The sequence below is a fragment of the Monodon monoceros genome, unplaced genomic scaffold, assembly GCF_005190385.1.
Source record: "Monodon monoceros isolate NGI ecotype Baffin Bay Population unplaced genomic scaffold, NGI_Narwhal_1 Super_Scaffold_10, whole genome shotgun sequence".
In the NCBI taxonomy this organism is placed as follows: Eukaryota; Metazoa; Chordata; class Mammalia; order Artiodactyla; family Monodontidae; genus Monodon; species Monodon monoceros.
In genome coordinates this window covers 44,708,722-44,729,256 of record NW_021703766.1, presented here as the reverse complement: position 1 = coordinate 44,729,256, position 20,535 = coordinate 44,708,722, and the positions used below count along the sequence as shown (strand labels likewise).

The following is a 20,535-nucleotide window of genomic DNA, read 5'->3' as shown; positions in this document are numbered from 1 at the left end:
GTTGCACCCACCTAGCACCTCCTCCTCTTCCTTCTGGCAGCCGTGTCCATCCCCTTTGGGAAAGCACCTCCCTGATCTCTGTCAACGTTTCAAGCTGAGCTGACCTCACTCGCCCTCTCTAGGGGTGGGCATGTCCTTCAGGCTTGGCCAGTCAGCCCATTCCATCCCTGCCCTGGGCCTGGCAAGTGAGTGGTCCAATGAGATTCATTCCTGAAACGTTTCTGGGACTTCTGCAAGGCACAGCTCTCTTTCTCCCGCGGTAGCAAAGCTGGTGGGATGTAAGGCGAGGGCTGCTGGGGGGCGACTCTGCACTACTTGGGAAGATCTGTGAATAAGGCCACTACGGAGAAAAGCAGAGGCGAGAAATGCAAAGAATTCCTAACATTGTTTGAGCTCCTGGATCCAGCCATACCTAAAGCCAGCCCTCTCCCAGTACTTGAGAATTACCTAACCCAGTAAATCCCATTTTTTGCTTTTGCCAGTTTGATTTGTGCTTCTATCACTTGCAGTCGAAGTAATGTTGACTGATTCACTTTTTTTTTTCCATAGGATCCCTGATGACTCAAGAGACTCTTGAGGGGAGTTGGGGTAGAAGGATGGCCAAGGAAACAGAAGAAAACTGACAGTGAATGACACCTGACCTAGTCTCCAACCCCCAGGTGATGAGACCGTGATGCAGAGGGTCTCCAGGGCCAAAGGCCTCCACGTTCTGCACAGGATGGTGCCAGGGGAGCCACTGCCGGGCAGGCAGCCAGCTAACAGCTGTGGGGAGGGAGAGCACCACGGCTTCAGCTGTGCACCCACTGGAAGTCACTTGGGGCCCCCACCCTGGGCCCCACTGACCTGCTGCCTGTTGTTGGGGGTATAAGGGAGCAGGGTGGAGACATGGAACATGATCTCATAGTCCTGGTATGTCGTGTAGAGGGAGTGGGTTCCCGTGGAGTCAGCTGAAACAGAAACACCAGTTAGCACCACGCCTCCAAAACCCCTGGGCTCCTGCCATATCCCACATGCCATCTGTGTTAGTTTTTTTTTTTTTTTTTTTGCGGTACGCGGGCCTCTCACTGTTGCGGCCTCTCCCGTTGCGGAGCAGAGGCTCCAGACACGCAGGCTCAGCGGCCATGGCTCACGGGCCCAGCCACTCCGCGGCATGTGGGATCTTCCCGGACCGGGGCACGAACCCGTGTCCCCTGCATCAGCAGGCGGACTCTCAACCACTGCGCCACCAGGGAAGCCCTGTGTTAGTTTTTAACTCGATGTTTTCACTTAACTCCACCCTTTAAAATCCAGTAAATTTAGATAAAAAGGAAGCCATACATTAAGCACCCACCAGACTGGTAAACATTTAAGAGTCTGACAGTGCCAAGGGTTGGTGGGGATGTGGGGCAACTGGAACCTTCTGTGTGGCTGGTCAGGTGGTACAACCACTTGGGAAAACTCTTTAGTAAGATCGACTGAACCTGCAGATAGGCTTAATTGATGACCCAGCACTTCATCTCCTAGGATCACAGCCTAGAGAAATTGTACACAGATGCCCCAGAATACGGGTACAAGTATCCTCCAAATGTTAGTCCAAGGAATAGGTAAACAGTTCATAATGTGGAAAAGTACACGGCCGTGAAAAGAAATGAGTCACAGCCACCACATGGGCAAATCCCACGAATACAATGGCCAGACACAAAGGAGCACACACCGTATGATTCCATTCACATTATGTTGTCAAACAGGCAAAACGAATTATATTATTTAGAGATGCATATGAAGATGGCAAAACTATGACGAAAAGAAGGAAATGATAATCGTACGAGTCAGAATACTGTTCATCTCTAATGGGAGGGAGTTATGACCAGGGAGAAACACCTGATTAGGGGCTCTAATGGGGGAAACTGAGGCACAGGGAGGGAGTGACTTGCCCAAGGTCACGCACACTTCAGTCAGTGGTGGCGTCTGGACTGGAACTCAGGCTATCTGACTCCAGAGTGTTTCCTTAACAGTATTCAATGCTGCCTCTTATGAGTTTCAAAATTCTCATAGGAAACAGACCAAAATCCCTAATCTTTAGCCCTAAAGGTCCTGCATGGTAAGGCCCCCGCCTGCCTCCCTCACTTCCTCCTTCACATTAATTCCCTGAACAACAGCCTTTAGACCTCAGGGCTTTTGCACGTGCTGTTCTTTCTCCCTGGAACGCACTTCCTGTTCCCTCTCTGCCTATTTTATTCCAACTCATCCCTCTCGGGTCACATGCCATGTTCTTGAGGCCCAGCCCCCACATGAGGCTGGGTTTCCCATATTTTCTCGTATCATCTTGAACTGCTCCTTCCTGCCCAGGGAGGACAGCCAGGGGGTTGTTTTTGCTGGATGCGTGAGTGAACCCACGAACTGCACTGCAAGTAACTCCAGGGTGTCACACTCACCCCTGGAAGCCTACTCCTTGGCCTTTTTGAGCACTGAGGTCCACCAGCTTTATTTAACTGTAGGTGCAGGGGAAACAGCAGTAAAACAGACTGAGGAATCCCTATTCTTGTGGGCTTCCATTCTAGGGGAGAAGCTGTGACAGGTGAGGTCACTGGAGCCTTGGTTGGCCAGTGCCAGAGCCAGGTGACCTCCAGGTGGCTGTGAGGCCAGGGCAGCCCTGCCTGTTAGTTGGGGACACTGGCCAGGAGCACTGTATTCCCCGGGGTCCTTGTGCACACTGGGCACCATGCAGGTGTCTGTGGCTATGACCCCTCAGGACACATGTGCACAGGATCTCAGAGGACGTGTCTAGGAGCGCAAGGGCTGACACACAAAGCAAGTGAGTCTTCAGACTCTACCAGAACATGAGGTACTGCTGTCCAGAGTGGCTGCACTGCCCGCACCCCCACCAATGGAGTCCTCGAGCTCCCGCTGCCCGGAGTCCTCACCTGGGTATCACCAGGCCTTTGGGCCTTAGCTCACGGGATGAGGGTGCGGTTGGGACTCACCCTGCTCCCCCCGGCAAGGCCACCCGCCACTGCCACTTACTCTTGACGTCCAGCTGGGCGGCGTACTTGGTGAAGCCCTTCAGGCAGACCTTCTCTCCGATGAGGGAGAGGAACTCCTCAAAGGCCGGCCCGGCCTCCTCGTTGTTGTACATCTCCTCCTCCGAGCTCTGGCCAGCCTTGCAGTAGAGGATGCCCACTTTGTGTTTCCGGCAGAGCTGCGGAGGCGAGAGCGGCATCAGCGAGGCAGGCCAGGCAGAATGGAGGGGGGCATGGAACAAAGCAGGCTCTCTCGGGCGCGGAGCCCAGGGAGCTGCCGGGGTCACACAGGAATTCAGTGCTACAGCCAGAGAAGAAAAAAGGCATGGGGGACGTCCCAGTTGTCCCTCTCCCACCCTGCCATTCCAGGGAGGCACAACAAGGTGCTGGTGCCGCCATTCTCATGCTTTCTACAAGAGGGCCGAGGGCGGCTGGCGACACCATTCTCTCAAGGGAAAGACCTTGGCCGGCTTCCCACAGTAGGTGGACCGGACCTGGCTAAGGTTCTGCAAAAGGAAATTCTGGAGGACTCAGTCTAGTCGACATTGTTTTTTAGGGGGTGAGCCCTTGATAACCATGTTTTTTCTTTTTTTAATTAATTAATTTTATTTATTTATTTTTGGTGCGTTGGGTCTTCGTTGCTGTGCGTGGGCTTTCTCTAGTTGCGGCAAGCGGGGGCTACTCTTTGTTGCGGTGCGTGGGCTTCTCACTGTGGTGGCTTCTCTCTTTGCACAGCACAGGCTCTAGGAGCGTGGGCTTCAGTAGTTGTGGCTCGCGGGCTCAGTAGTTGTGGCTCAAGGGCTCTACAGTGCAGGCTCAGTAGTTGTGGCGCATGGGCTTAGTTGCTCCGCGGCATGTGGGATCCTCCCGGACCAGAGCTCGAACCCGTGTCCCCTGCGTTGGCAGGCAGATTCTTATCATTGTGCCACCAGGAAAGTCCTCCATGTTTTTTTTATGTATCCCTGATTCCTCTGTTCACTGGTGACTGGACCATCGACAGTCATGTGACCTAAGTGTGGGCCAGTCAGAGGCTCTACTGGGGCTGAGAGTCAGCTAACTGGGGCCTGCATGTGCCTATAATCCTAACAGTAATTCTGTGAGCTGTGGGAGGGCCAGAGAAGCAGAGGGAGGCAGCGTGCAGTGAGGGAGAGGGAGCACGCACACACACGCGGGAACCTGGTGGCTGTTTTGTTCCTAGACTATTTCCCTCCTAAGACCCAGTCACGTTCCGGCTCTTGGCACCCCTAGAATTTGATAGGAGACCACTCCTTTTACTGGAACTAACCTGAGTGGGTTTCTGTTCTTTGGAGAAAAAAACAAGTGACCAAGACAGAAGGAGGTACCGGGAGCGGGGCTGCAGGCTGCTGCCCCAGTGCCCCCCCACCCCCCTCCCTGGGCCCCGGCTCACCCCTTGCTCATCGAGCTTCAGCAGCTGCTCCGTCACCTTGGGAGTGTTGAGAGCCAGCCGCAGGCAGTGGATGTTGAGCTCGGGGATGACATACTCCAGGGCGTCCTTCAGAGGCAGGCCCCGCCCTGTCCCATGCTTCATAGCTGTGGGTGTGGCATCCTCCAGGATGGAGCCACGCAGGGTGGTGAGCTGCTCGAGGAAGAGGAGGGAAGGTTAGGAGGCTCTCAGGACTCGGGAAGGGATGAGAGCACATGCGCGTGTCCTGTTTTCAAAGTGACATGTGGGATGGTTAGTAGCCTGGGCTCTGCCAGAAAGCACTAGGTCTGGACCAACTTGAACTTGCTGCCTCCTGGCTGTGTGTTCTTGACCAAGTGACTGCCTATCTGTGAGCCTCAGCTTCCAAGGACTGTTGGGAGAACTAAATGAGATGGTGGATGGAACATCCTTCATTTGTTCAACGAATGATGAAAGAAGAAAGACCCCTGTCCTCCTGGAGCTGACGTGCGGATGAGGAGATGGATTATGTCAGGTAATAAGAGGTATAATGGATAAAACAAGCTCCACAATGTAGACGCTCAAACAAACACTCTTACTGTCATTATCAGAAATAATATTATGTGTACACTTATTACCATAAGCTCTTATGTAAAACACCTGCCTGCCCTGGACACTGGTACCATCTTGGATCTTGAATTGTGACACTGGTTTTCAACCTGGTTTCCTGATAAAATCACCACCAGTGGTTCTGATTCGGCTGGTCTGTGGTGGGGCCCAGACATGTATGTATACACGCACGTATGTATGTATACACACACGTATGTATGTATACACACACTTACATATTTGTATATTTGTATACTTACACACACACACTCACTCACTCTCTCTCTGTCTCTCTTTTTTTTTATTTTCTTGTGGTATGCGGGCCTCTCACTGTTGTGGCCTCTCCCGTTGCGGAGCACAGGCTCCAGACGCGCAGGCTCAGCTGCCATGGCTCACGAGCCCAGCCGCTCAGTGGCATGTGGGATCTTCCCGGACCGGGGCACGAACCCGTGTCTCCTGCATTGGCAGGCGGACTCCCAAACACTGCGCCACCAGGGAAGCCCCTCTCTGTCTCTTTTAATACTACTCAGGTGATTCTGATGTGAAGCCAGGGTTGAAAACCTGAGTCAAGCCAACCATGACCATCTCATTCCTCTTACGCAGATGTTGCTTTCCAAGTTTTTCCTATAGTTGGCTACATGACTAGTTCCAGGCAATGAGATGGGATGGAATTCCGCTTGGGGAGGACGTCTAGGGCAGATTTTCTTCCCTGGTAAAAGGAAAGCCCCTTTCCACCTGCCCATTTTTTCTAAGGACACTGGTATAAGGATAAGATGTTTGGAGCTGTGGAAGCCATCTTGTGATCGTAAGTAAAGAGACAACAACAACAAAAATTACACAGAAGTCATGGCCTGCCACTGCCTACCCCCAGACTTCTTGTTAGATAATTAAAATAACCCCGTATTTGTTTTAGCTATTGTTAGTCATGTTTTCTGTTACTTTGCAGACAAAGCAATTTCTAACAGACACATCTTAATAACGAGTCACATTTATGAAGGCATGGTTCACTGCACTGTATTCCAGGAATGATAGCAGCTATCTAGGTATAGGTCTGTTCAGGGGAGATTTTACTATCTCCATTTTACAGATAAGAAGACTGAAGCTCTAAGAGGTTAGGTGCCTTAGCCAAGGTCACCACAGCTAAGTGGCTGAACCAGGATTCCAACCCAGGTCTGACGTCTCCAAAGCTCATGATTTTTCTCTTTGAAATATTTTTTTAACTGTGAAATATAATTCATAAACAGAAAAGTATACAACACATATAAGTACAGCTCAAGGAATGATCAGAGTGAATACCTAGGTATCACCACCCAGACCAAGAAACACATTACTAGACTCCGGAAACTCTTTTGTGCCCCTTCCCACCTCCCTAATGGCAGCCCTATCCTGACTTTTCACACCAGAATTTATTTCTGCCTGCTTCTGAGCTTCATGTCGTTTGTATTCTTTTCTATCTGGCTTCTTTCTCTCAGTGCTATGGATGTGAGATACGACCATGTTGCAGTAAGAGGCTGACGTTTTTACCCCAATGGATTTAATCCATCCTACTGCTGACGAGCACGGAAACTGCTTCCAGCGTTTGACAACTGTGAGCAGTGCTGTTAGGAACATTCACGGAAGCATCTCCTAGTGCACATGGACACATTTTCGTCTGGGTTTATACCTAGGAGAGAAATTGCTGAGTCACCAGGCATGTTAATCTTCAATTTTACTGAACTGCCAAATCGTTTTCCAAGTGGCTGTACCAATTTACACCCCGCCAGCCCCGTCTGAGAGCCCCTGCTGCTTCCCGTCCTCACTATCACTAGCGCAGGCTTCCATCTACACTGTGCTGCTGGCCGCCAGGCTCCGCTGTGCTCTGGGTGAGGCACGGCAGCTCCAGCACCACAGCGAGAAGACTACCTAGTCTTCAGCAGAACAGGGAAAAAAATCCTCCCCCAAGGGGATTGCTGTCAGCACCCAAAATACACTTGGGGCTACGGTTTAAAGACTAGGGAGGATCGGCGTTAACCGGAAAAACACGCTCACCCCAAAAAGTCAACAGATGCGAGAGGTGGCAAAAATGACGTGTCATGACACTGCCTCTAAGCAGACAGCCTAACCCTGCCAAACAGGACCTGGGCAAGAGGCATGCGTGTTAGGAATGAATGATCTCATGGTTGGGAGTTCCCAGTTCTGGCTTTGGGAATTAATAAACAAACCTCTCTTAGGATAAGCCGGATACTCTTGAAATACATCACAAAAAACTGTGATGTGGATGCTCTGCCCTGCCAATCTGGGTGGCCCTGGGATTGTGAATTTTGATGAATGCACCAACGGGATCAGCGCCTTTCTATCCTGCTGACACTGCCCCACAGTGCCCTCTGCTGGGGCCAAGAGACAGCGTGGACCAGAAATCCTCATCCTCTTCCAACACTCGAGACAGGTGGCCTACCGCCACATTTTTGGCTCTGAAGACTTGACCAAAAGCCACTACTTGAAAAGCTCCCAGCTTTTCCTTCTCTGCTGGCGATAATAAGTAGGGCACTGGCAGGCTGCAACGTGTGGCCACCTCTGCTCTCCACCTGGTCCTGTCCACCATCATGTCCTACCTGGACTGTGACAGCAGCCTTTTCCCGGTCTCCCTGCACCTGCCCCGCCACCACCCCACGCCGGTCCATTCTTCCCGCAGCAGCTTGAGTCAGATGGTGTCTCTCCTCTGTGCAGAACCTGCTGACAGCGTTCCATCTCTCTCCCAATAAAATCTACACTCGCAGGACTTCCCTGGTGGTCCAGTGGTAAAGAATCCGCCTTACGATGCAGGGGACGCGGGTTCGATCCCTGGTCAGGGAACTAAGATCCCACATGCCACGGGGCAACTAAGCCCACATGCCACAACTACTGAGCTTGCATGCCTCAACCAGAGAGCCCGCCTGCCGCAAACTACAGAGCCCACGTGCTCTGGAGCCTGTGCGCCACAACTACAGAGCCCATGTGCCCTAGAACCCACACACAACTAGAGAAGAGAAAAGCCCGCACGTCGCATTGAAAGATCCTGCATGCCTCAACGAACATCCCGCGTGCTGCAACTAAAACCCGACATGGCCAAAAGAAAAATTCAAAAAAAAAAAACCCTTGCCTTAAAACAAAACCAAACAAAACTACACTCGCTGCTCAGGCTGCGAGACCCTGTGTGCTCTGACCCTTGATGACATCTGGCATCACCTCACTGAGCTGTGAAAGGGATTCAGGGCCACATCAGCAAGGAGGTTCCCATCGGCACAGGTTGTTCTCCACCAGCTACCGACCCAGATGCATCCCTGCCTTCCCCTGTGCTGCGTCCACCCTCCAAGAGCTCTTCCTGGGAGGTCACTTGGGAGTCAGTCTGCCTCGGTTCAAATCCCGGCTCTCCCCCTTCTCTAGCTGTGTGACTCTGGGCAAGCTGCTGAATTTCTCTGTGCCTCTTCCCTTATCTATAAAATGGGGAATAACAGTGCCTGTCGCAAAGAGTTATAAAGATTCAAGAAGATAATCCATGTACGGTGCTTTTCCACCACTGTATCTGGCATACAGCGAGCACTCAATGTATGTGTTAGCCATTATCACATTACACACGTCGGATGTTTTTACACAAAGCCATATGTGTGTTAAAAATTTAAAGAAAAGTTAACCTTAATAGGAAGCTACAGTTTGTTTCTCCCCCCACTTAACAGTATGCTTTGGAGATTACATCACACCATCATCGGTGCCTACTGAACACAAGTGAGGTCCCAAATGAGGTTCGCTACTACACTTGCTTTTTACGCTTAATACAAGATTTTTCCTTTTCTGCTTTGTATACATATATACTGTTTAAATTCTTAATGAGTGCCTGTTACTTTTTTAATAAAGAAAGAAAAAAAAAATCTAAACCTCTAACCCTCACAAAATTAAGGCTTGTCAAAAACTCATATCTGGGGCCAAAGGGAACCCACCGAGCCTGCTGGGCCGAAGAGTCCCCGGCTAGTTGGCATTGTGTTCTGCCGGCAAGGGGCTCAGGACAGGGCAGCCCTGGCCTGGAGCTTGTCCTGTCCAGGCTCAGGGTGGGTGGGGCTGATGTTTCGGCGTGCGGTCCTGAAGCCCAGCTCCAGTCTGTTCCCGCCCCAGCGGGAGGCTCAGAGCTGCCAACACTCCCATCCCATCTGCTGGGAGATGTGAGCCCACTCGGTCTGCTTGGCGGCCGGGGGCGGCCATCTGGGGCAGGCCAGCCGGCTGGCTTGGAAAACAGCCTGGGCCCTTCGCTCTGGCCCCCATGCCTTGGTTAACCGGAGCCCGAGATGTGTGTGTCGACAGGAGAAGGGCAGAACTCTGACCATAAGCTGAACCTTCACTCCCCAGAAAGGCCCTCTGACCTTTCGGGAAACAGTGACAACACGACAGCAGCGTCATCACAGTATCTGCCGCTCAGAGCACTCACCACCCTGCAGCCTTGTGCTATACCACCTCGTGCGTGCCGGTCCAGGAGAACCTTCCCACCTTTCCAGGACACAAGGAACAAACGGTACGAAGTCTATTTTACAGATGATGAAACTGAGGCATCCAGGGGTAAAGCCATCTGCCTAAGCTCACAAGGCTAGTGAGTGGCAGAGCCCAACTGAACCCCAAGCTGTCTGTTCCCAGAGCCAGAATACAAACTCAACCCCACAGGGAGTGGTGAGTGGTTAAGAGCACGGGCTGGGGACACAGGCAGTCTGGGTTCATATCCTGGCTCTGCCACTGGGGGACCCTCACGAGTGACAGCCCTAGGCCTCAAGAGTCCTCATCTGTAGAATGGGGGGAATGGGACCCACATCATGGGACTACTGAGAGAATCTGAAGGGTCAATGCATATAAAACACTCAGAAGAGTGCCTGGCAGGAATATGTGCTAAAAGTGTTAGCTATTCTTATTACTACTGTCATTACTACTTTTGGGTTATGTGACTCTCTGCCTCCATGGCAGGAAGGGCCTTAGGAAGGGGCAAGGCAAACCTTGTTGGCCACTGCCCCTACCTCCAGATGACAGGATGACGAGGTCCTCAGGCCTTAGTGCCCAACAGGCGGCTCTGCAAGGGGCTGGGGCCAGGACTGAGTACACGTGTGGTCTGCACGTGTGTGAGGGGCAGAGAAAGGCCTGCTTGTGGCCATGAACCTCACGGTGGGCCAAAAGTCAACGGGGCTGACTGAATGTGACAAGGGGACAGGAAACTGAGACCTCTCCCAACGGCTATCCTCACTGGGCTCTCCCCAAGTGCCAGGCCCAGCACTGCCTATTTTATATGGGCAACCTCACCAAGCCCACACTATGGTCCTGTGAGAGTGGGATTCCCATGGGGGAAACAGAGGCTCTGAGAGAAGAAGCCACGTGCCCAAGGTTTCACAGCTGCTGAGTGACTGTGCCAGGCCTGGTCCTGCCTCAGGACCTTTGCACTGTATGTTCCCTGTGTCTGGAACACTCTTCCAGATGTCCACATGGCTCCTCTCATCTTCTTCAGGTCTTTTACTCAAATGTTCCCTTCCGAGTGACACCTCCCTTGACGATCCTGTCTAAAAATCTTACCACCCCCGCACTTATCTCTCTTCCTTGCTTTACTTTCCACCTTGTCATCATGTACCACGTAGTATAATTTACAAGAGTATCTACGTATTGTCTGCCTCCCCAGCAAAAATGCAGTCCCATGAGCATCTCTGCTGCCTTATTTACACTGTTTCCTCAGTGCCCAGCACAGTGCTGGCCGGTGGTGGTGCTGAGTGAATCTCCGTGGAGTGGGTGAACCCCAGGCCTGTGCCCCTGAGCTGCGAAGGCCCTGTGCCCAGCCTGGGGTGGATCAGAGGCTAGTGTGTGGGCGCTGGGCGTGGGAAGTGAACGGAAGCAGGAACGAGCCAGGAATGGCACCAAGCCAGTTTCCAACCTACTGAATAGGAACCACAGCAAAGTGAGTGAATATACATAATCGGTGTAGAAAATGCCTGACACACAGTGTTGAATAAATCTGCAATATAACAGCAGCTGTAATATTATTGATTAGTATATGATGGCTGTTGTCATTTCACCTGGCAGCTCCCCACATGTCATACGACACTTGGATACAGTGTGAGCTGTCACCTCACATTCTGCCCTGGTGTTCATCTGGCCAGAAAGGTGAGGAGAGGGAAGGAGGAGGGTGCTGGGGAGACTCAGGGGCCGGTGACCACCTGTGATCTGGGGCACAAAGTTTTTGGGGCTGCCTCCCCTACGCTGCCATCTGTGCCATCCCATTCCCCCTCAGCGGGAAGGTCTTCGCAAGGGCATGCGGCTACGGCCCTCGGTGCAGCATCTGCCGGTCTGGATGAGGTCCAGGATCGGCCGGCCCCACATCCAAACTCCCTGGCAGTGCCTGCCTGTTGGGCTCCCATGTCTGTGCAAAAGCCCAGGCCCAAGGGGGATGGGGTAATGCAGGGGTGAGGGAGATCCATTTGGGGGGCCTGCCCAGCTGATGATTGCTCCTTTTCTAAAAAGGTCTTCCTTTGAGGTCTTTTGGAAGTCTCTATCATTTCTACTGGCCTAGCTCCCCACCTTTTGCTGAGGAACCGCCCCCCTACCACCACCTGTGGGTGGCTCTGACAGAACTGTCGATCACAGTGCCCAGCCTGGCCCCTGGACCCAGGGTGGAGCACATGTCCTAGATCTAGACAGAGTCCTCTATCATCCCTGACAACAGTGACTGGCCCAGGCTTGTGATCCAAGCAGAGCCAATCAGAGTCCTTCCCAGAGATTCAGCAGATAAGAACGTGGAGGAGAAAGTATAAAGATGGAAAAGATTTGAGCAGCCAGTCCCCATTTTCCCATGACATGGAGAGAGCTTGTTGGTAGCAGGAGAGGATGACATTCACAATGCAAAAAGCAGCAGAGCCAGCTAAGCGGGAGAGATAAGGAGGCAGAGTTCTGGTGACATCATTTGAGTGCCTGGGTCCAGCTATGCCTGAAGCCATTCCTACCCCTGGATTTGCAGTTACATAAACCAATGAGTTCTATTTCTGGCTTAAACCAGATAGAAGTAGATTTCTGCCACTTACAACTTAAGAGTCCTAATCGAGCAGGGTGCCCCCAACGGGCCTTGTTCCCTAGCCACAGCTGACATTTATTCCAAGGGAAGACCTCTGACCAAGCCAGGACAATGGGATCCTCTATTCTGAATGAGTAGGCAGGCTGGGCCTGTTTTGAGCTGATCAACATCAACGGCAGTGCCTACTGCTGAGATTCCCCAATTCCTGCCCTGCCCGAGACTTGCTGCCTTAGTTCTCCTTTCCACTCTGCAGGGCATCTCACAATCCTGAAAGAATCCCCTATATCTCTCCCTTTATTTTTTATGCTCATCACAGTTAATCTTTTGCAAATGTCAGAATCTTGGGCTCTGCAGTCAGACACACTGGATTCCAATCCTGGCCACTTAGTCACCGATTTCAGACATGTTTCTGAGTCTCAGTCTTCCCTTCTGTAAAATGGGGAGACTGACAGGATTGTTCTCCTGAGGCTGTTGGAAGGATTACGAGTTGAAACAGGGGAAGCACTTACCCACAGAACCTGGCACAGAGTAAGGGCTCATAGATGTGAGTGGCTGTGATTTATGTAATAATAACAATAGCAATGGGACCTACCTCGCGGGTCCGGAAGATGATCCTGTACTGGTACTGAGGCCCGTGGTCCTTGTGGTCCTCCAGCTTCTCCCGCTTGATGCTCACGGCCACTGGTCCCAGCTTCTCGTCCACGCCAAAGTAATTGGCATGCTCTGAGAGGGAAGAGCAGGTGAGCTCAGAGTCAGCTCTCTGGGAAGGAGGGGTGACGTCCCATGGCAGGCCTTCTGAGAGGACAGCCGGGGAAGGCTCTTGTGCAACCCGTACAGAGCTCTTGTGCAGGCTCTTGGGATCCTGGTCACACAAACCTCACGGCTGGTCACGATCACACTCAATGGAGAGACCATTAAGAGGTTAAAGCCCACCTTACTATACCCCACAGAAATTTCCCGAGTCTCAGCGCTCTCATCTGGGAAATGGGGGGCCCTCACGCTACCCATGATTCATAGAGCCGATGTGAGAGTGAAACGAGGCTACGAACCAAAAACGCGTAGTGCAGTGCGTGCCATGTTATAAACCTAGCTTCACTGTGATTATCCCATATTTGCAAATGTTCAGCAGCTTAGCTGCCAATTAGCCCTCGTGAAGTGGTTAGATTCTAGTCTAGAGAGGCTTTTGCCCGGCTGAAATCCGGGCCCTGGACTCATTAGATGTGTGGCCCAAGTCGCTTGATGGCATTCTCATCTGTACAACGGTGTGAGGAAGGATGGAGCTCTCTCTCAGCCGGTTGTAAGGACTAAACAGGTTAATAAGCATGGAGCACTCAGCACAGGGCCGGGCACAGAGTAAGCACATGAGATGTGTTGGCTAGTACTACCCCCAGGGCATGATGTTTGTCACAGAAAAGGACCATGATTCCAGTCCCCAAGCGTCACCTTTATCTAACCATATTTCTATAGACGTAGGAAACTTAAACACTACTCTCTTTTTCCTTATGGTGACAGAGACTTTACCAAGTCATGGAGGAAGTCTCCTGTTCTCTCCCCAAAATGACAGCTGTCTCCCCTTTTTAAAAAAACATGCTGCTGTCTTATAATCCTTCCAGGCAAACAGTTCTAACTGATATATAACCCAAGTATCTCCTGCTTGTGGTAGATGCCTACCAGCAGTCTGTCTTAAGTCCATGAAGTCAGCAGCTACGCACTGCCAGAAATTCCTTCCCACCCCAGCGCTCTCAATATTTAAATGTTGGTTCCTATTCTCATAAGATGCTCTTGGTGAATCAAAGGCTTATCTAAGGCTCAAATTGTGTGTTAATTAATGGTCCCAATAAGAACAGCACCTGCAGTGGGTTAAACAATCTCCGCAGCTGGTCAGAGAACAGAATAAGTGTGCTCCACAGATATCAGTTCATTCTTGAAACAGCTGCAGGATCTGTTTTGTTTTCCGCCAATGCATACCCAGTACCTTGCGGTCTTAGCCTAGAATAGGCAATCGATAAACACTGACCAATGACTAACTTATTTATGAGTTTCCAGGGCTACAAAGAAATCATTTTTTTAAAGAAAAGCTTCTTTTTAATGCTCCATGATAAGTACTATCTGCCTGATGAAGAACTGTTTTGATGTACAATCTTATTTGATCCTAACCACAGTCCTTCCGCGTAGGTATTCCTACGTGCAAGTTGAAAAGAACGTGTCCTCTGTTGGTTAGGTAGAAAATTAATATAATATAAATGCAAAACCAGGTTTCAAATCCTCTCAGCCTTACTTTCTGGCTACTAGATTCGTCAGTTTCAAAGAGCGACCCTGTCACCTTCTCCCATGGGTTGTAGATTTGTTCACGTCTCCCTGTTGCTGTATTAGTTTTTTATTTATATACCCCTCAAACAGGTTGCCAGGTATACAAAGGTTCACAACTATTACAGTTTCTTGGTAAATTTTTAAAAAGTCAATAAGAAATGGCCCTTTTGGTTCTTCTAACAAAGCTTTTAGCCTTGAAATCTATTTTGTGTGATACTGATGTCACCTCACCAGTTTTCTCTTGGTTAGTGACTGTCTGAACTTCTTTTTTCATCCCTTAATTTTCAGTCTCTGTGTCATTTTGTTTCTGGGCATGTGATGCTGCTACAATCATCTCTGTTCCTCACATGAGGACATGGAGTCCAAGGGGTAAAATGTGTCACGTAGCTAATAAGCTATGAAAAAGACATCCCAAACCCAGGGCTGTCGGACTCCAACACTGGTGGACCTCCAGAGACTGTACTCTGGACGATCTAGTTGACATTTGTTGTATTTGACTAGGATACTGCTTTAAAAAAATTTTTTAACTAGTTGCTGTGGAGTACTGGCTGCCTATCCATTACCCATTCTTCCCTTCTTTCATTTTAAGAGAAACCCTCTGTTCTTGGAGGAAGAAAAGAGAGGGGTTATGTCTACCTAAAAACTAACATTTCCCAGCCTGCCTTGCAGACAGGTGTGGCCAATAACCAGAAGCAGTTGGCTGGGACTTCTGAAAATGTTCTTTACAAGGGGCTGACTTGAAAAAAAAAAAAGGTAGGGGTGCTGACTTGACATTTTACCCGAATCCTTTCCTCCTTTTCTTTGCCTGGAAATATGGATGGGATGGCTGGAACTCCAGCAGCCATCTTGGACCAGGAGACCACCCTGAGGGCTCGGAGGCCATGCACTAAGGCTGGCATTCCACTGTTTCTGAGGAGTAACCATACCAGTCCTGGGCTGCACATCTCCAGACTTCTTTATGTGAGACAAATAAACTTCTATGTTGTTTTAAGCCTGTTACTATATCAATTCAATTCTGAATTGATATAGGAGAATCCATACTAAAAAAATCTGAATTTCAGGAGAATCTAGAAAAATTGGAAAGGCTGGCAACACTGAGCTTGTCTATACTTCCTGATGACAACAGTGAGCTGGAGCTGAGCAGGAGCTGCCCTTTGTGCAGCCCCTGCCTGGTTTGCTTCCCTCTATTGCCTCCTACCCAGTCCCCGAGGCTGCCTGGGTTTGTGGTCTCCGCCCTATGCTTTGCTGCCTCCTAGGATTGTCTCAGCACTAATGAACTTAACCATGTGTGATGCCCGTGTTAACACCCTCCAAACGTCAACAGCTCCGCCGTCAAAGGGAATCCAGAACCTGCCAGCTTCCCCCCCCCCCCCAGGCTCCCCTAGACCTCCCTATCATCATCTCCTGCCTGGACCACTGCAGCAGCCTCCTCCTCGGTCTCCCAGCTCCCCCTGCCCCCACAGCCTGTTCCCTAGAGGGAGGCTGAGAATACCTGAGTCAGATCAAGACCCTCTCCTACTCAGAACTTCCCTGCGGCCCCATCTCACTCAGGGTAAAAGTGAGAGTCCTCACTGTGGCTCACAAAGTCCCACATGATCTGTCCCTGTCACCTGTCTCAGCTCCTTCCACTCTCCCTCAGTCACTCTGTCCCAGCAACACTGGCCTCCATCCTATTCCTCCAGTGTTCCAGGACTATTGCACTTGTTTCCCGTGTCAGGAACACTGTCCTCAATCTCCACAAGCCTCCCTCCCTCACCTCCTTCACCTCAGTACTCAAAGGGCACTCACTAGGAGGCCCTCCCTGACCATTCCCTACTGAAAATGCAACTCCCAGCACTGACACTGTTTCCCTCTTCCCTGCTTTACTTTTCTCCACCGCACTTGCCACTCACCACACCTTAGATAGTTTACATATTTATCTAGTTTTATTGTTTGTCTCACCCCACTAAGACATTAGGAAGACAAGGTTTTTGTTTCAAGCTGGTCAATACTGTATCCCCCAGCTCTAGAACGTGCCCTGGCACATAGCTGACCCAAGCACATATTTGCTAAGTTAATGCATATCTACTGTTTCATGTAGCTCGGGGTTTTAAAGTGCTACCCATGTGTCATGTGGCTGGACTCCCTGCATCCTCACAGCCCCTCTCTGAGGGAGTTCTTGTGTCTTTCTGCACCCTCGGTGCCCAGGAAAGGGCCTGGCAGCGAATGAATGAGCAGTGACAGTCTCAGAGACCAGGTGCTGCCCACCTGTCTGCCCCCACCTCACCTTTGCCCACGAAGTAGTCCTGGTAGTAGCGGGCGCCCAGGTCCACGTGCTCGATGCTGTACTGCCGTGGGCGACTCTGCGTCCTCTGCTGTTCCTTGGGCACCTCCAGCACCGAGATGCTGGCGTTGGTGCGGTAGGCGCTCAGGGCGGGCTCCGGAGGGCGGCCCTCTCCGCCGCCCCCACCGCTGCTGCCCGTGGAGCCCGCGGCCGCCCGGGAGAAGCTCACGTTGCGCTCGCACTCACCGCCGATCTCGTTGCGGAAGTGCGGGCAGCTGAGCAGCAGGTCGTTGCTGTTGTCGTCGCCGAGGTCCTGCTCCAGGTTCTCCTTGCAGTTCAAGTCCTCCGTGCTGGTGAAGGCGGGGTCCAGGCCGCCGAGGCTGTGGGCCCGCGACGCCGTGAGGGACGCCATGGCCGAGGCGGCCGAGGCCCCGGTGGTCGTGTTCCGCCGCTGGGCCGTGGACGCCCGATTGGCAGCCGCCTCGTTGAGGTCGAACAGCATACTCTGCACGTCGAAATGGGCGAAGCTCTTCTGGCAGACCCACGGCCTGCTGGCCTCCGGGGGGCTCCGGCCGTCCTCGGCCTCCCCGGGGCACCGGGCCGCTTCGCCATCGGCTTTACTGCTCCGCAGCTTCCGGAAGATGGACGAGTCCACCGCATCCCCACCGCCCAGGCCCCGCGTGGACTTCTTCCGGGCCTTCTCCTTCTCCTTCATGGGCTGCAGTGGCAGCAGGCCGTCCTTGGCGGGCTGCCCGTTGCGGGCGTCCCCCTTGGCTCCACTGCCACCCCCCGCGACGTGTCGGCCGGGATCGGCCCGCAGGAGCTCAGTGAGGCTCGGGGCACCCCGGGCCTCGGGCTGCTCGCTGCGGAACTCATTGAGGATGTCGAAGAAGCTCTGCTCGGGCACGCCCTGCACGTCGATGGAGGACGTGCTCCCATACTCGCGGAAGAGCGGCAGCGCCCCCGTGTGCCGGGCGCCCCGGGGCTCCGCCGCGTCCTCCAGGTCGCACTCGCTGAGGGTGATCTCGCTGCTGCTGCGGTGCCGCAGCGGGAGGAAGGCCCTGCCGGGGGACCGGGGCCACCCGTCCTGGAACTCCACATCCTTAGACCTTCTCCTGGAGAGTCGGTGGAAGGCTTTGGACCCTGAGGAAGCCGGGGTGCTGGTGGGGGGCTGTCCGTTCTGTACGCTTCTCATGGAATGGGCCACCTTTGTGGCCTTTGTGCCATCTGTGTCCTGTGAGGGGCTGGGGTTGTTCTGTTCTCTCAGGGCCTCCCGCTTGGGTGGCCAGTCGGCCACTCTTGCCCGCACGCCCATCTTGGGCACTGCAGGGGTGGTGGGACTGGGGCGGGTGGTGGCACTGGCCGGGCTCTCACCCACAGGCTGGGGCATGCTGCCGTTCTGGACCCAGAATCCCATGGGAGCGTAGTCCCCTGTGTGCGGGCCGGGGAGGACATCGGCTGCCCTGGTCCCACAGCTGACGGCCAGGTCCACACCATCGTTGGGAATGGGCCGATAGGTGGCCATAGTCCACGGGCACTGGAGTGCTACTGGCCCCTGAAAGCTGTAGACTAACTTTATGGGGTCCCCTGGCCCTCAGCCATTGTTCAGGGCCACCAGTCCCAGGATGAAGGATTCTGGCCCCTGAAGCCTTTCGGGAAGGTTGTGAGCCTGTGGAGTCCAGTTCTCCACCATCGCTGTGGACAACTGAGCCAGGACAACCTCACGAGGCAGGCGCTGTCCCGGGGCCTCCAGACTGAGTGGCTCAGCAGGGCCGAGCAAGCAGCAGGTGTGCGCGAGGGCTGGCAGGCTGCAGGGGTGCCTTCCCTGCCATGCTGAAAAGGGAGAAAAGGCAAAGGTGAGATGTGATGTTATACTGCTCCCAGAGAATGACCTTTTGTTTTTGACAGCTTTACTCATTTAAAAACAAACAAACCACAAAAACCGTTTTATTATGGAAAATTTCAAACATACCCCAAAGCAGAGAGAAGGACATGATAAGCCACCCCACCAGCTTCAACACTATTAACTATTTGCCATTCCTGTTTCATCTGTTCCCCTACTCCTCCACTTTGTTTTTGGCACAATATTTTAGAATAAATCCCAGACATCAGGCCATTTTACCTATAAATAATTTAGCTTGTATCTCTAGCATATAAGGCCTTCAAAAAAAAAAAAAAGTAACCACGATACCTTTATCATACCCATCTAGATAAATAAGAATTCTTTAATGTCATGTAATACCCCCAACTGCATTACATTTCCCCGCATTGTCTCAAAGATGTCTTTTGAAAGTTGACTTGTTCAAATCAGGATCCAAACAAGATCTGCTTTGGCATATATATTTCTTAAGTCTCCACTACTCTACAACCCCCCCTCCCCCATCTTGATGCTATTTACTTATGGAAGGAATGAGGTCACTTGTCCTGTGGCGCTTCTCACTTTCAGGATCTGGCTGGCTGTTCCCTGTGGTGTCATTGCACATGTTCCTCTGCCCCCCATGAGTCCTGTCTACTGGTGGTTGTACACAGAGGCTGCACGGTTGTCCATCTGTTTTGTAGTCCACCTGACCAGCCACCCCGCCAGAAAGGAAGTGAAAAAGATGGAGGAGTCACCATGAGCACTGGTGGATTTGGGGGAGGGAATGTCTCTAGAAATCTATGTGATTAATAAATACTGATACTATGAGAGCTGGCAGATCAGCTCCTATTGCTTCTTTGCTGACAGGTCCCAGTGGCTTCTTACTGCATTAGAATAAAATCCAAATTCCTTCCGCTGGCTCATGAGCCCCACAGGACTGGCCAGTCTCCCTGTTGCCTCTCCCCAGCCCCAACTAAGGGATGTGCCTCTCCCATCACACTGGCCTTCTTTTCTGTTCTTCTGACATTATCAGGCCCCATCCAGGATATGTGGGTATCCTTCCTCGGTCCTTCACCAGGCTGGTTCCCTAACTTGATATTCATTCTTTAATGAAGCCTTCCCAAACCACTCTAGGAGCCTTTCTCTGTCACTCTGCTTTCTTCTTTTTCCTTAGAGATTACCACTAATTGAAATTAGTTTGCTATTTACTGGTTATCTCCATCACTAAATTATCAGTTCCAGAACGGCAGGGCTATCTGTGTTGTTCACTGATGTAGCCCCAGCTCCTGGAATAGTGTCCAGGACACTTGTTCACAAGTGTATGAATGAGCGAACAGACAGCCTCCACCTGACCTGATGTGTTTAGTGCATCCTGACTTGCGGACCTCTGGGGAAGGGAGTTCATTCTTCTTCTGCCCGGCAACATAAAGTACTCTGCAGGATCACTTCCCTTTGTCTCTACCCTGAGCTTCTGGAAGATGAAACCCTCAGTGGGGAAGGAAGGGGAAAGTAGATCATGGCCTGCGGCAGAACCTGCTGCTTGTCCCAGCAGCTGTACCTCTGTCTCCTGCCAACAGTACTGATTTTATTCGGGGCAGCAGAGTGCTGGGTCGGCCTGGGCATCTGACTCAAGGTGACTAACAATTACTTTCCCTTGGAATATGGAACTGGACATGGCCATTGTGAGTGATGTGACTGACTCATGTGAGTCAGTGAGTGTTGGTGCTTTCTGAGTAAGTGGAAGGCCTCCTGTGTGAGCATGGGTATGAGTGTGTGTGTGTGTACGTGCACGTGTACACGTGTAGGAGGCATTTCACAACTCATGCCTAGAGGTATGGAGTTAGCTGGCAGAGAGCCACCGCCGGGGAAGCATGAAGCAGATTCATGGAGCAAAAAAGAAGGGAAGCCTATAGCCTCTGAGAAAGTGAGAACCAGGTGAGGGGAGAGGTGGGGCTGGGGCACAAAGCGCCCTCTTCCTGGTTCCCCATGAGCATTCCTAAAGGTACCACAGGGAGGCATACAGGGGAGGTGGCAGAGAAGGGGCAGGAAAGT

The 20,535-nt window shown here is 51.9% G+C and overlaps 1 protein-coding gene across 6 annotated transcripts in view; it reads right to left on the bottom strand.

Annotated features, from left to right (window-relative positions):
* SIPA1L3 (signal induced proliferation associated 1 like 3) overlaps positions 1-20,535 on the bottom strand; it is a 236,791-nt gene that overhangs the window by 79,067 nt on the left and 137,189 nt on the right. For all 6 annotated transcript variants that reach the window (XM_029235191.1, XM_029235212.1, XM_029235204.1 and 3 more), the window contains exons 3-7: positions 16,629-18,458; positions 12,645-12,775; positions 4,408-4,596; positions 3,004-3,178; positions 844-947 (exon numbers count right to left, since the gene is read on the bottom strand). In XM_029235191.1, the coding sequence (XP_029091024.1) occupies positions 844-947; positions 3,004-3,178; positions 4,408-4,596; positions 12,645-12,775; positions 16,629-18,150 (2,121 nt within the window). In that variant the 5' untranslated portion in view covers positions 18,151-18,458. The remainder of the gene's footprint in view (positions 1-843; positions 948-3,003; positions 3,179-4,407; positions 4,597-12,644; positions 12,776-16,628; positions 18,459-20,535) is intronic.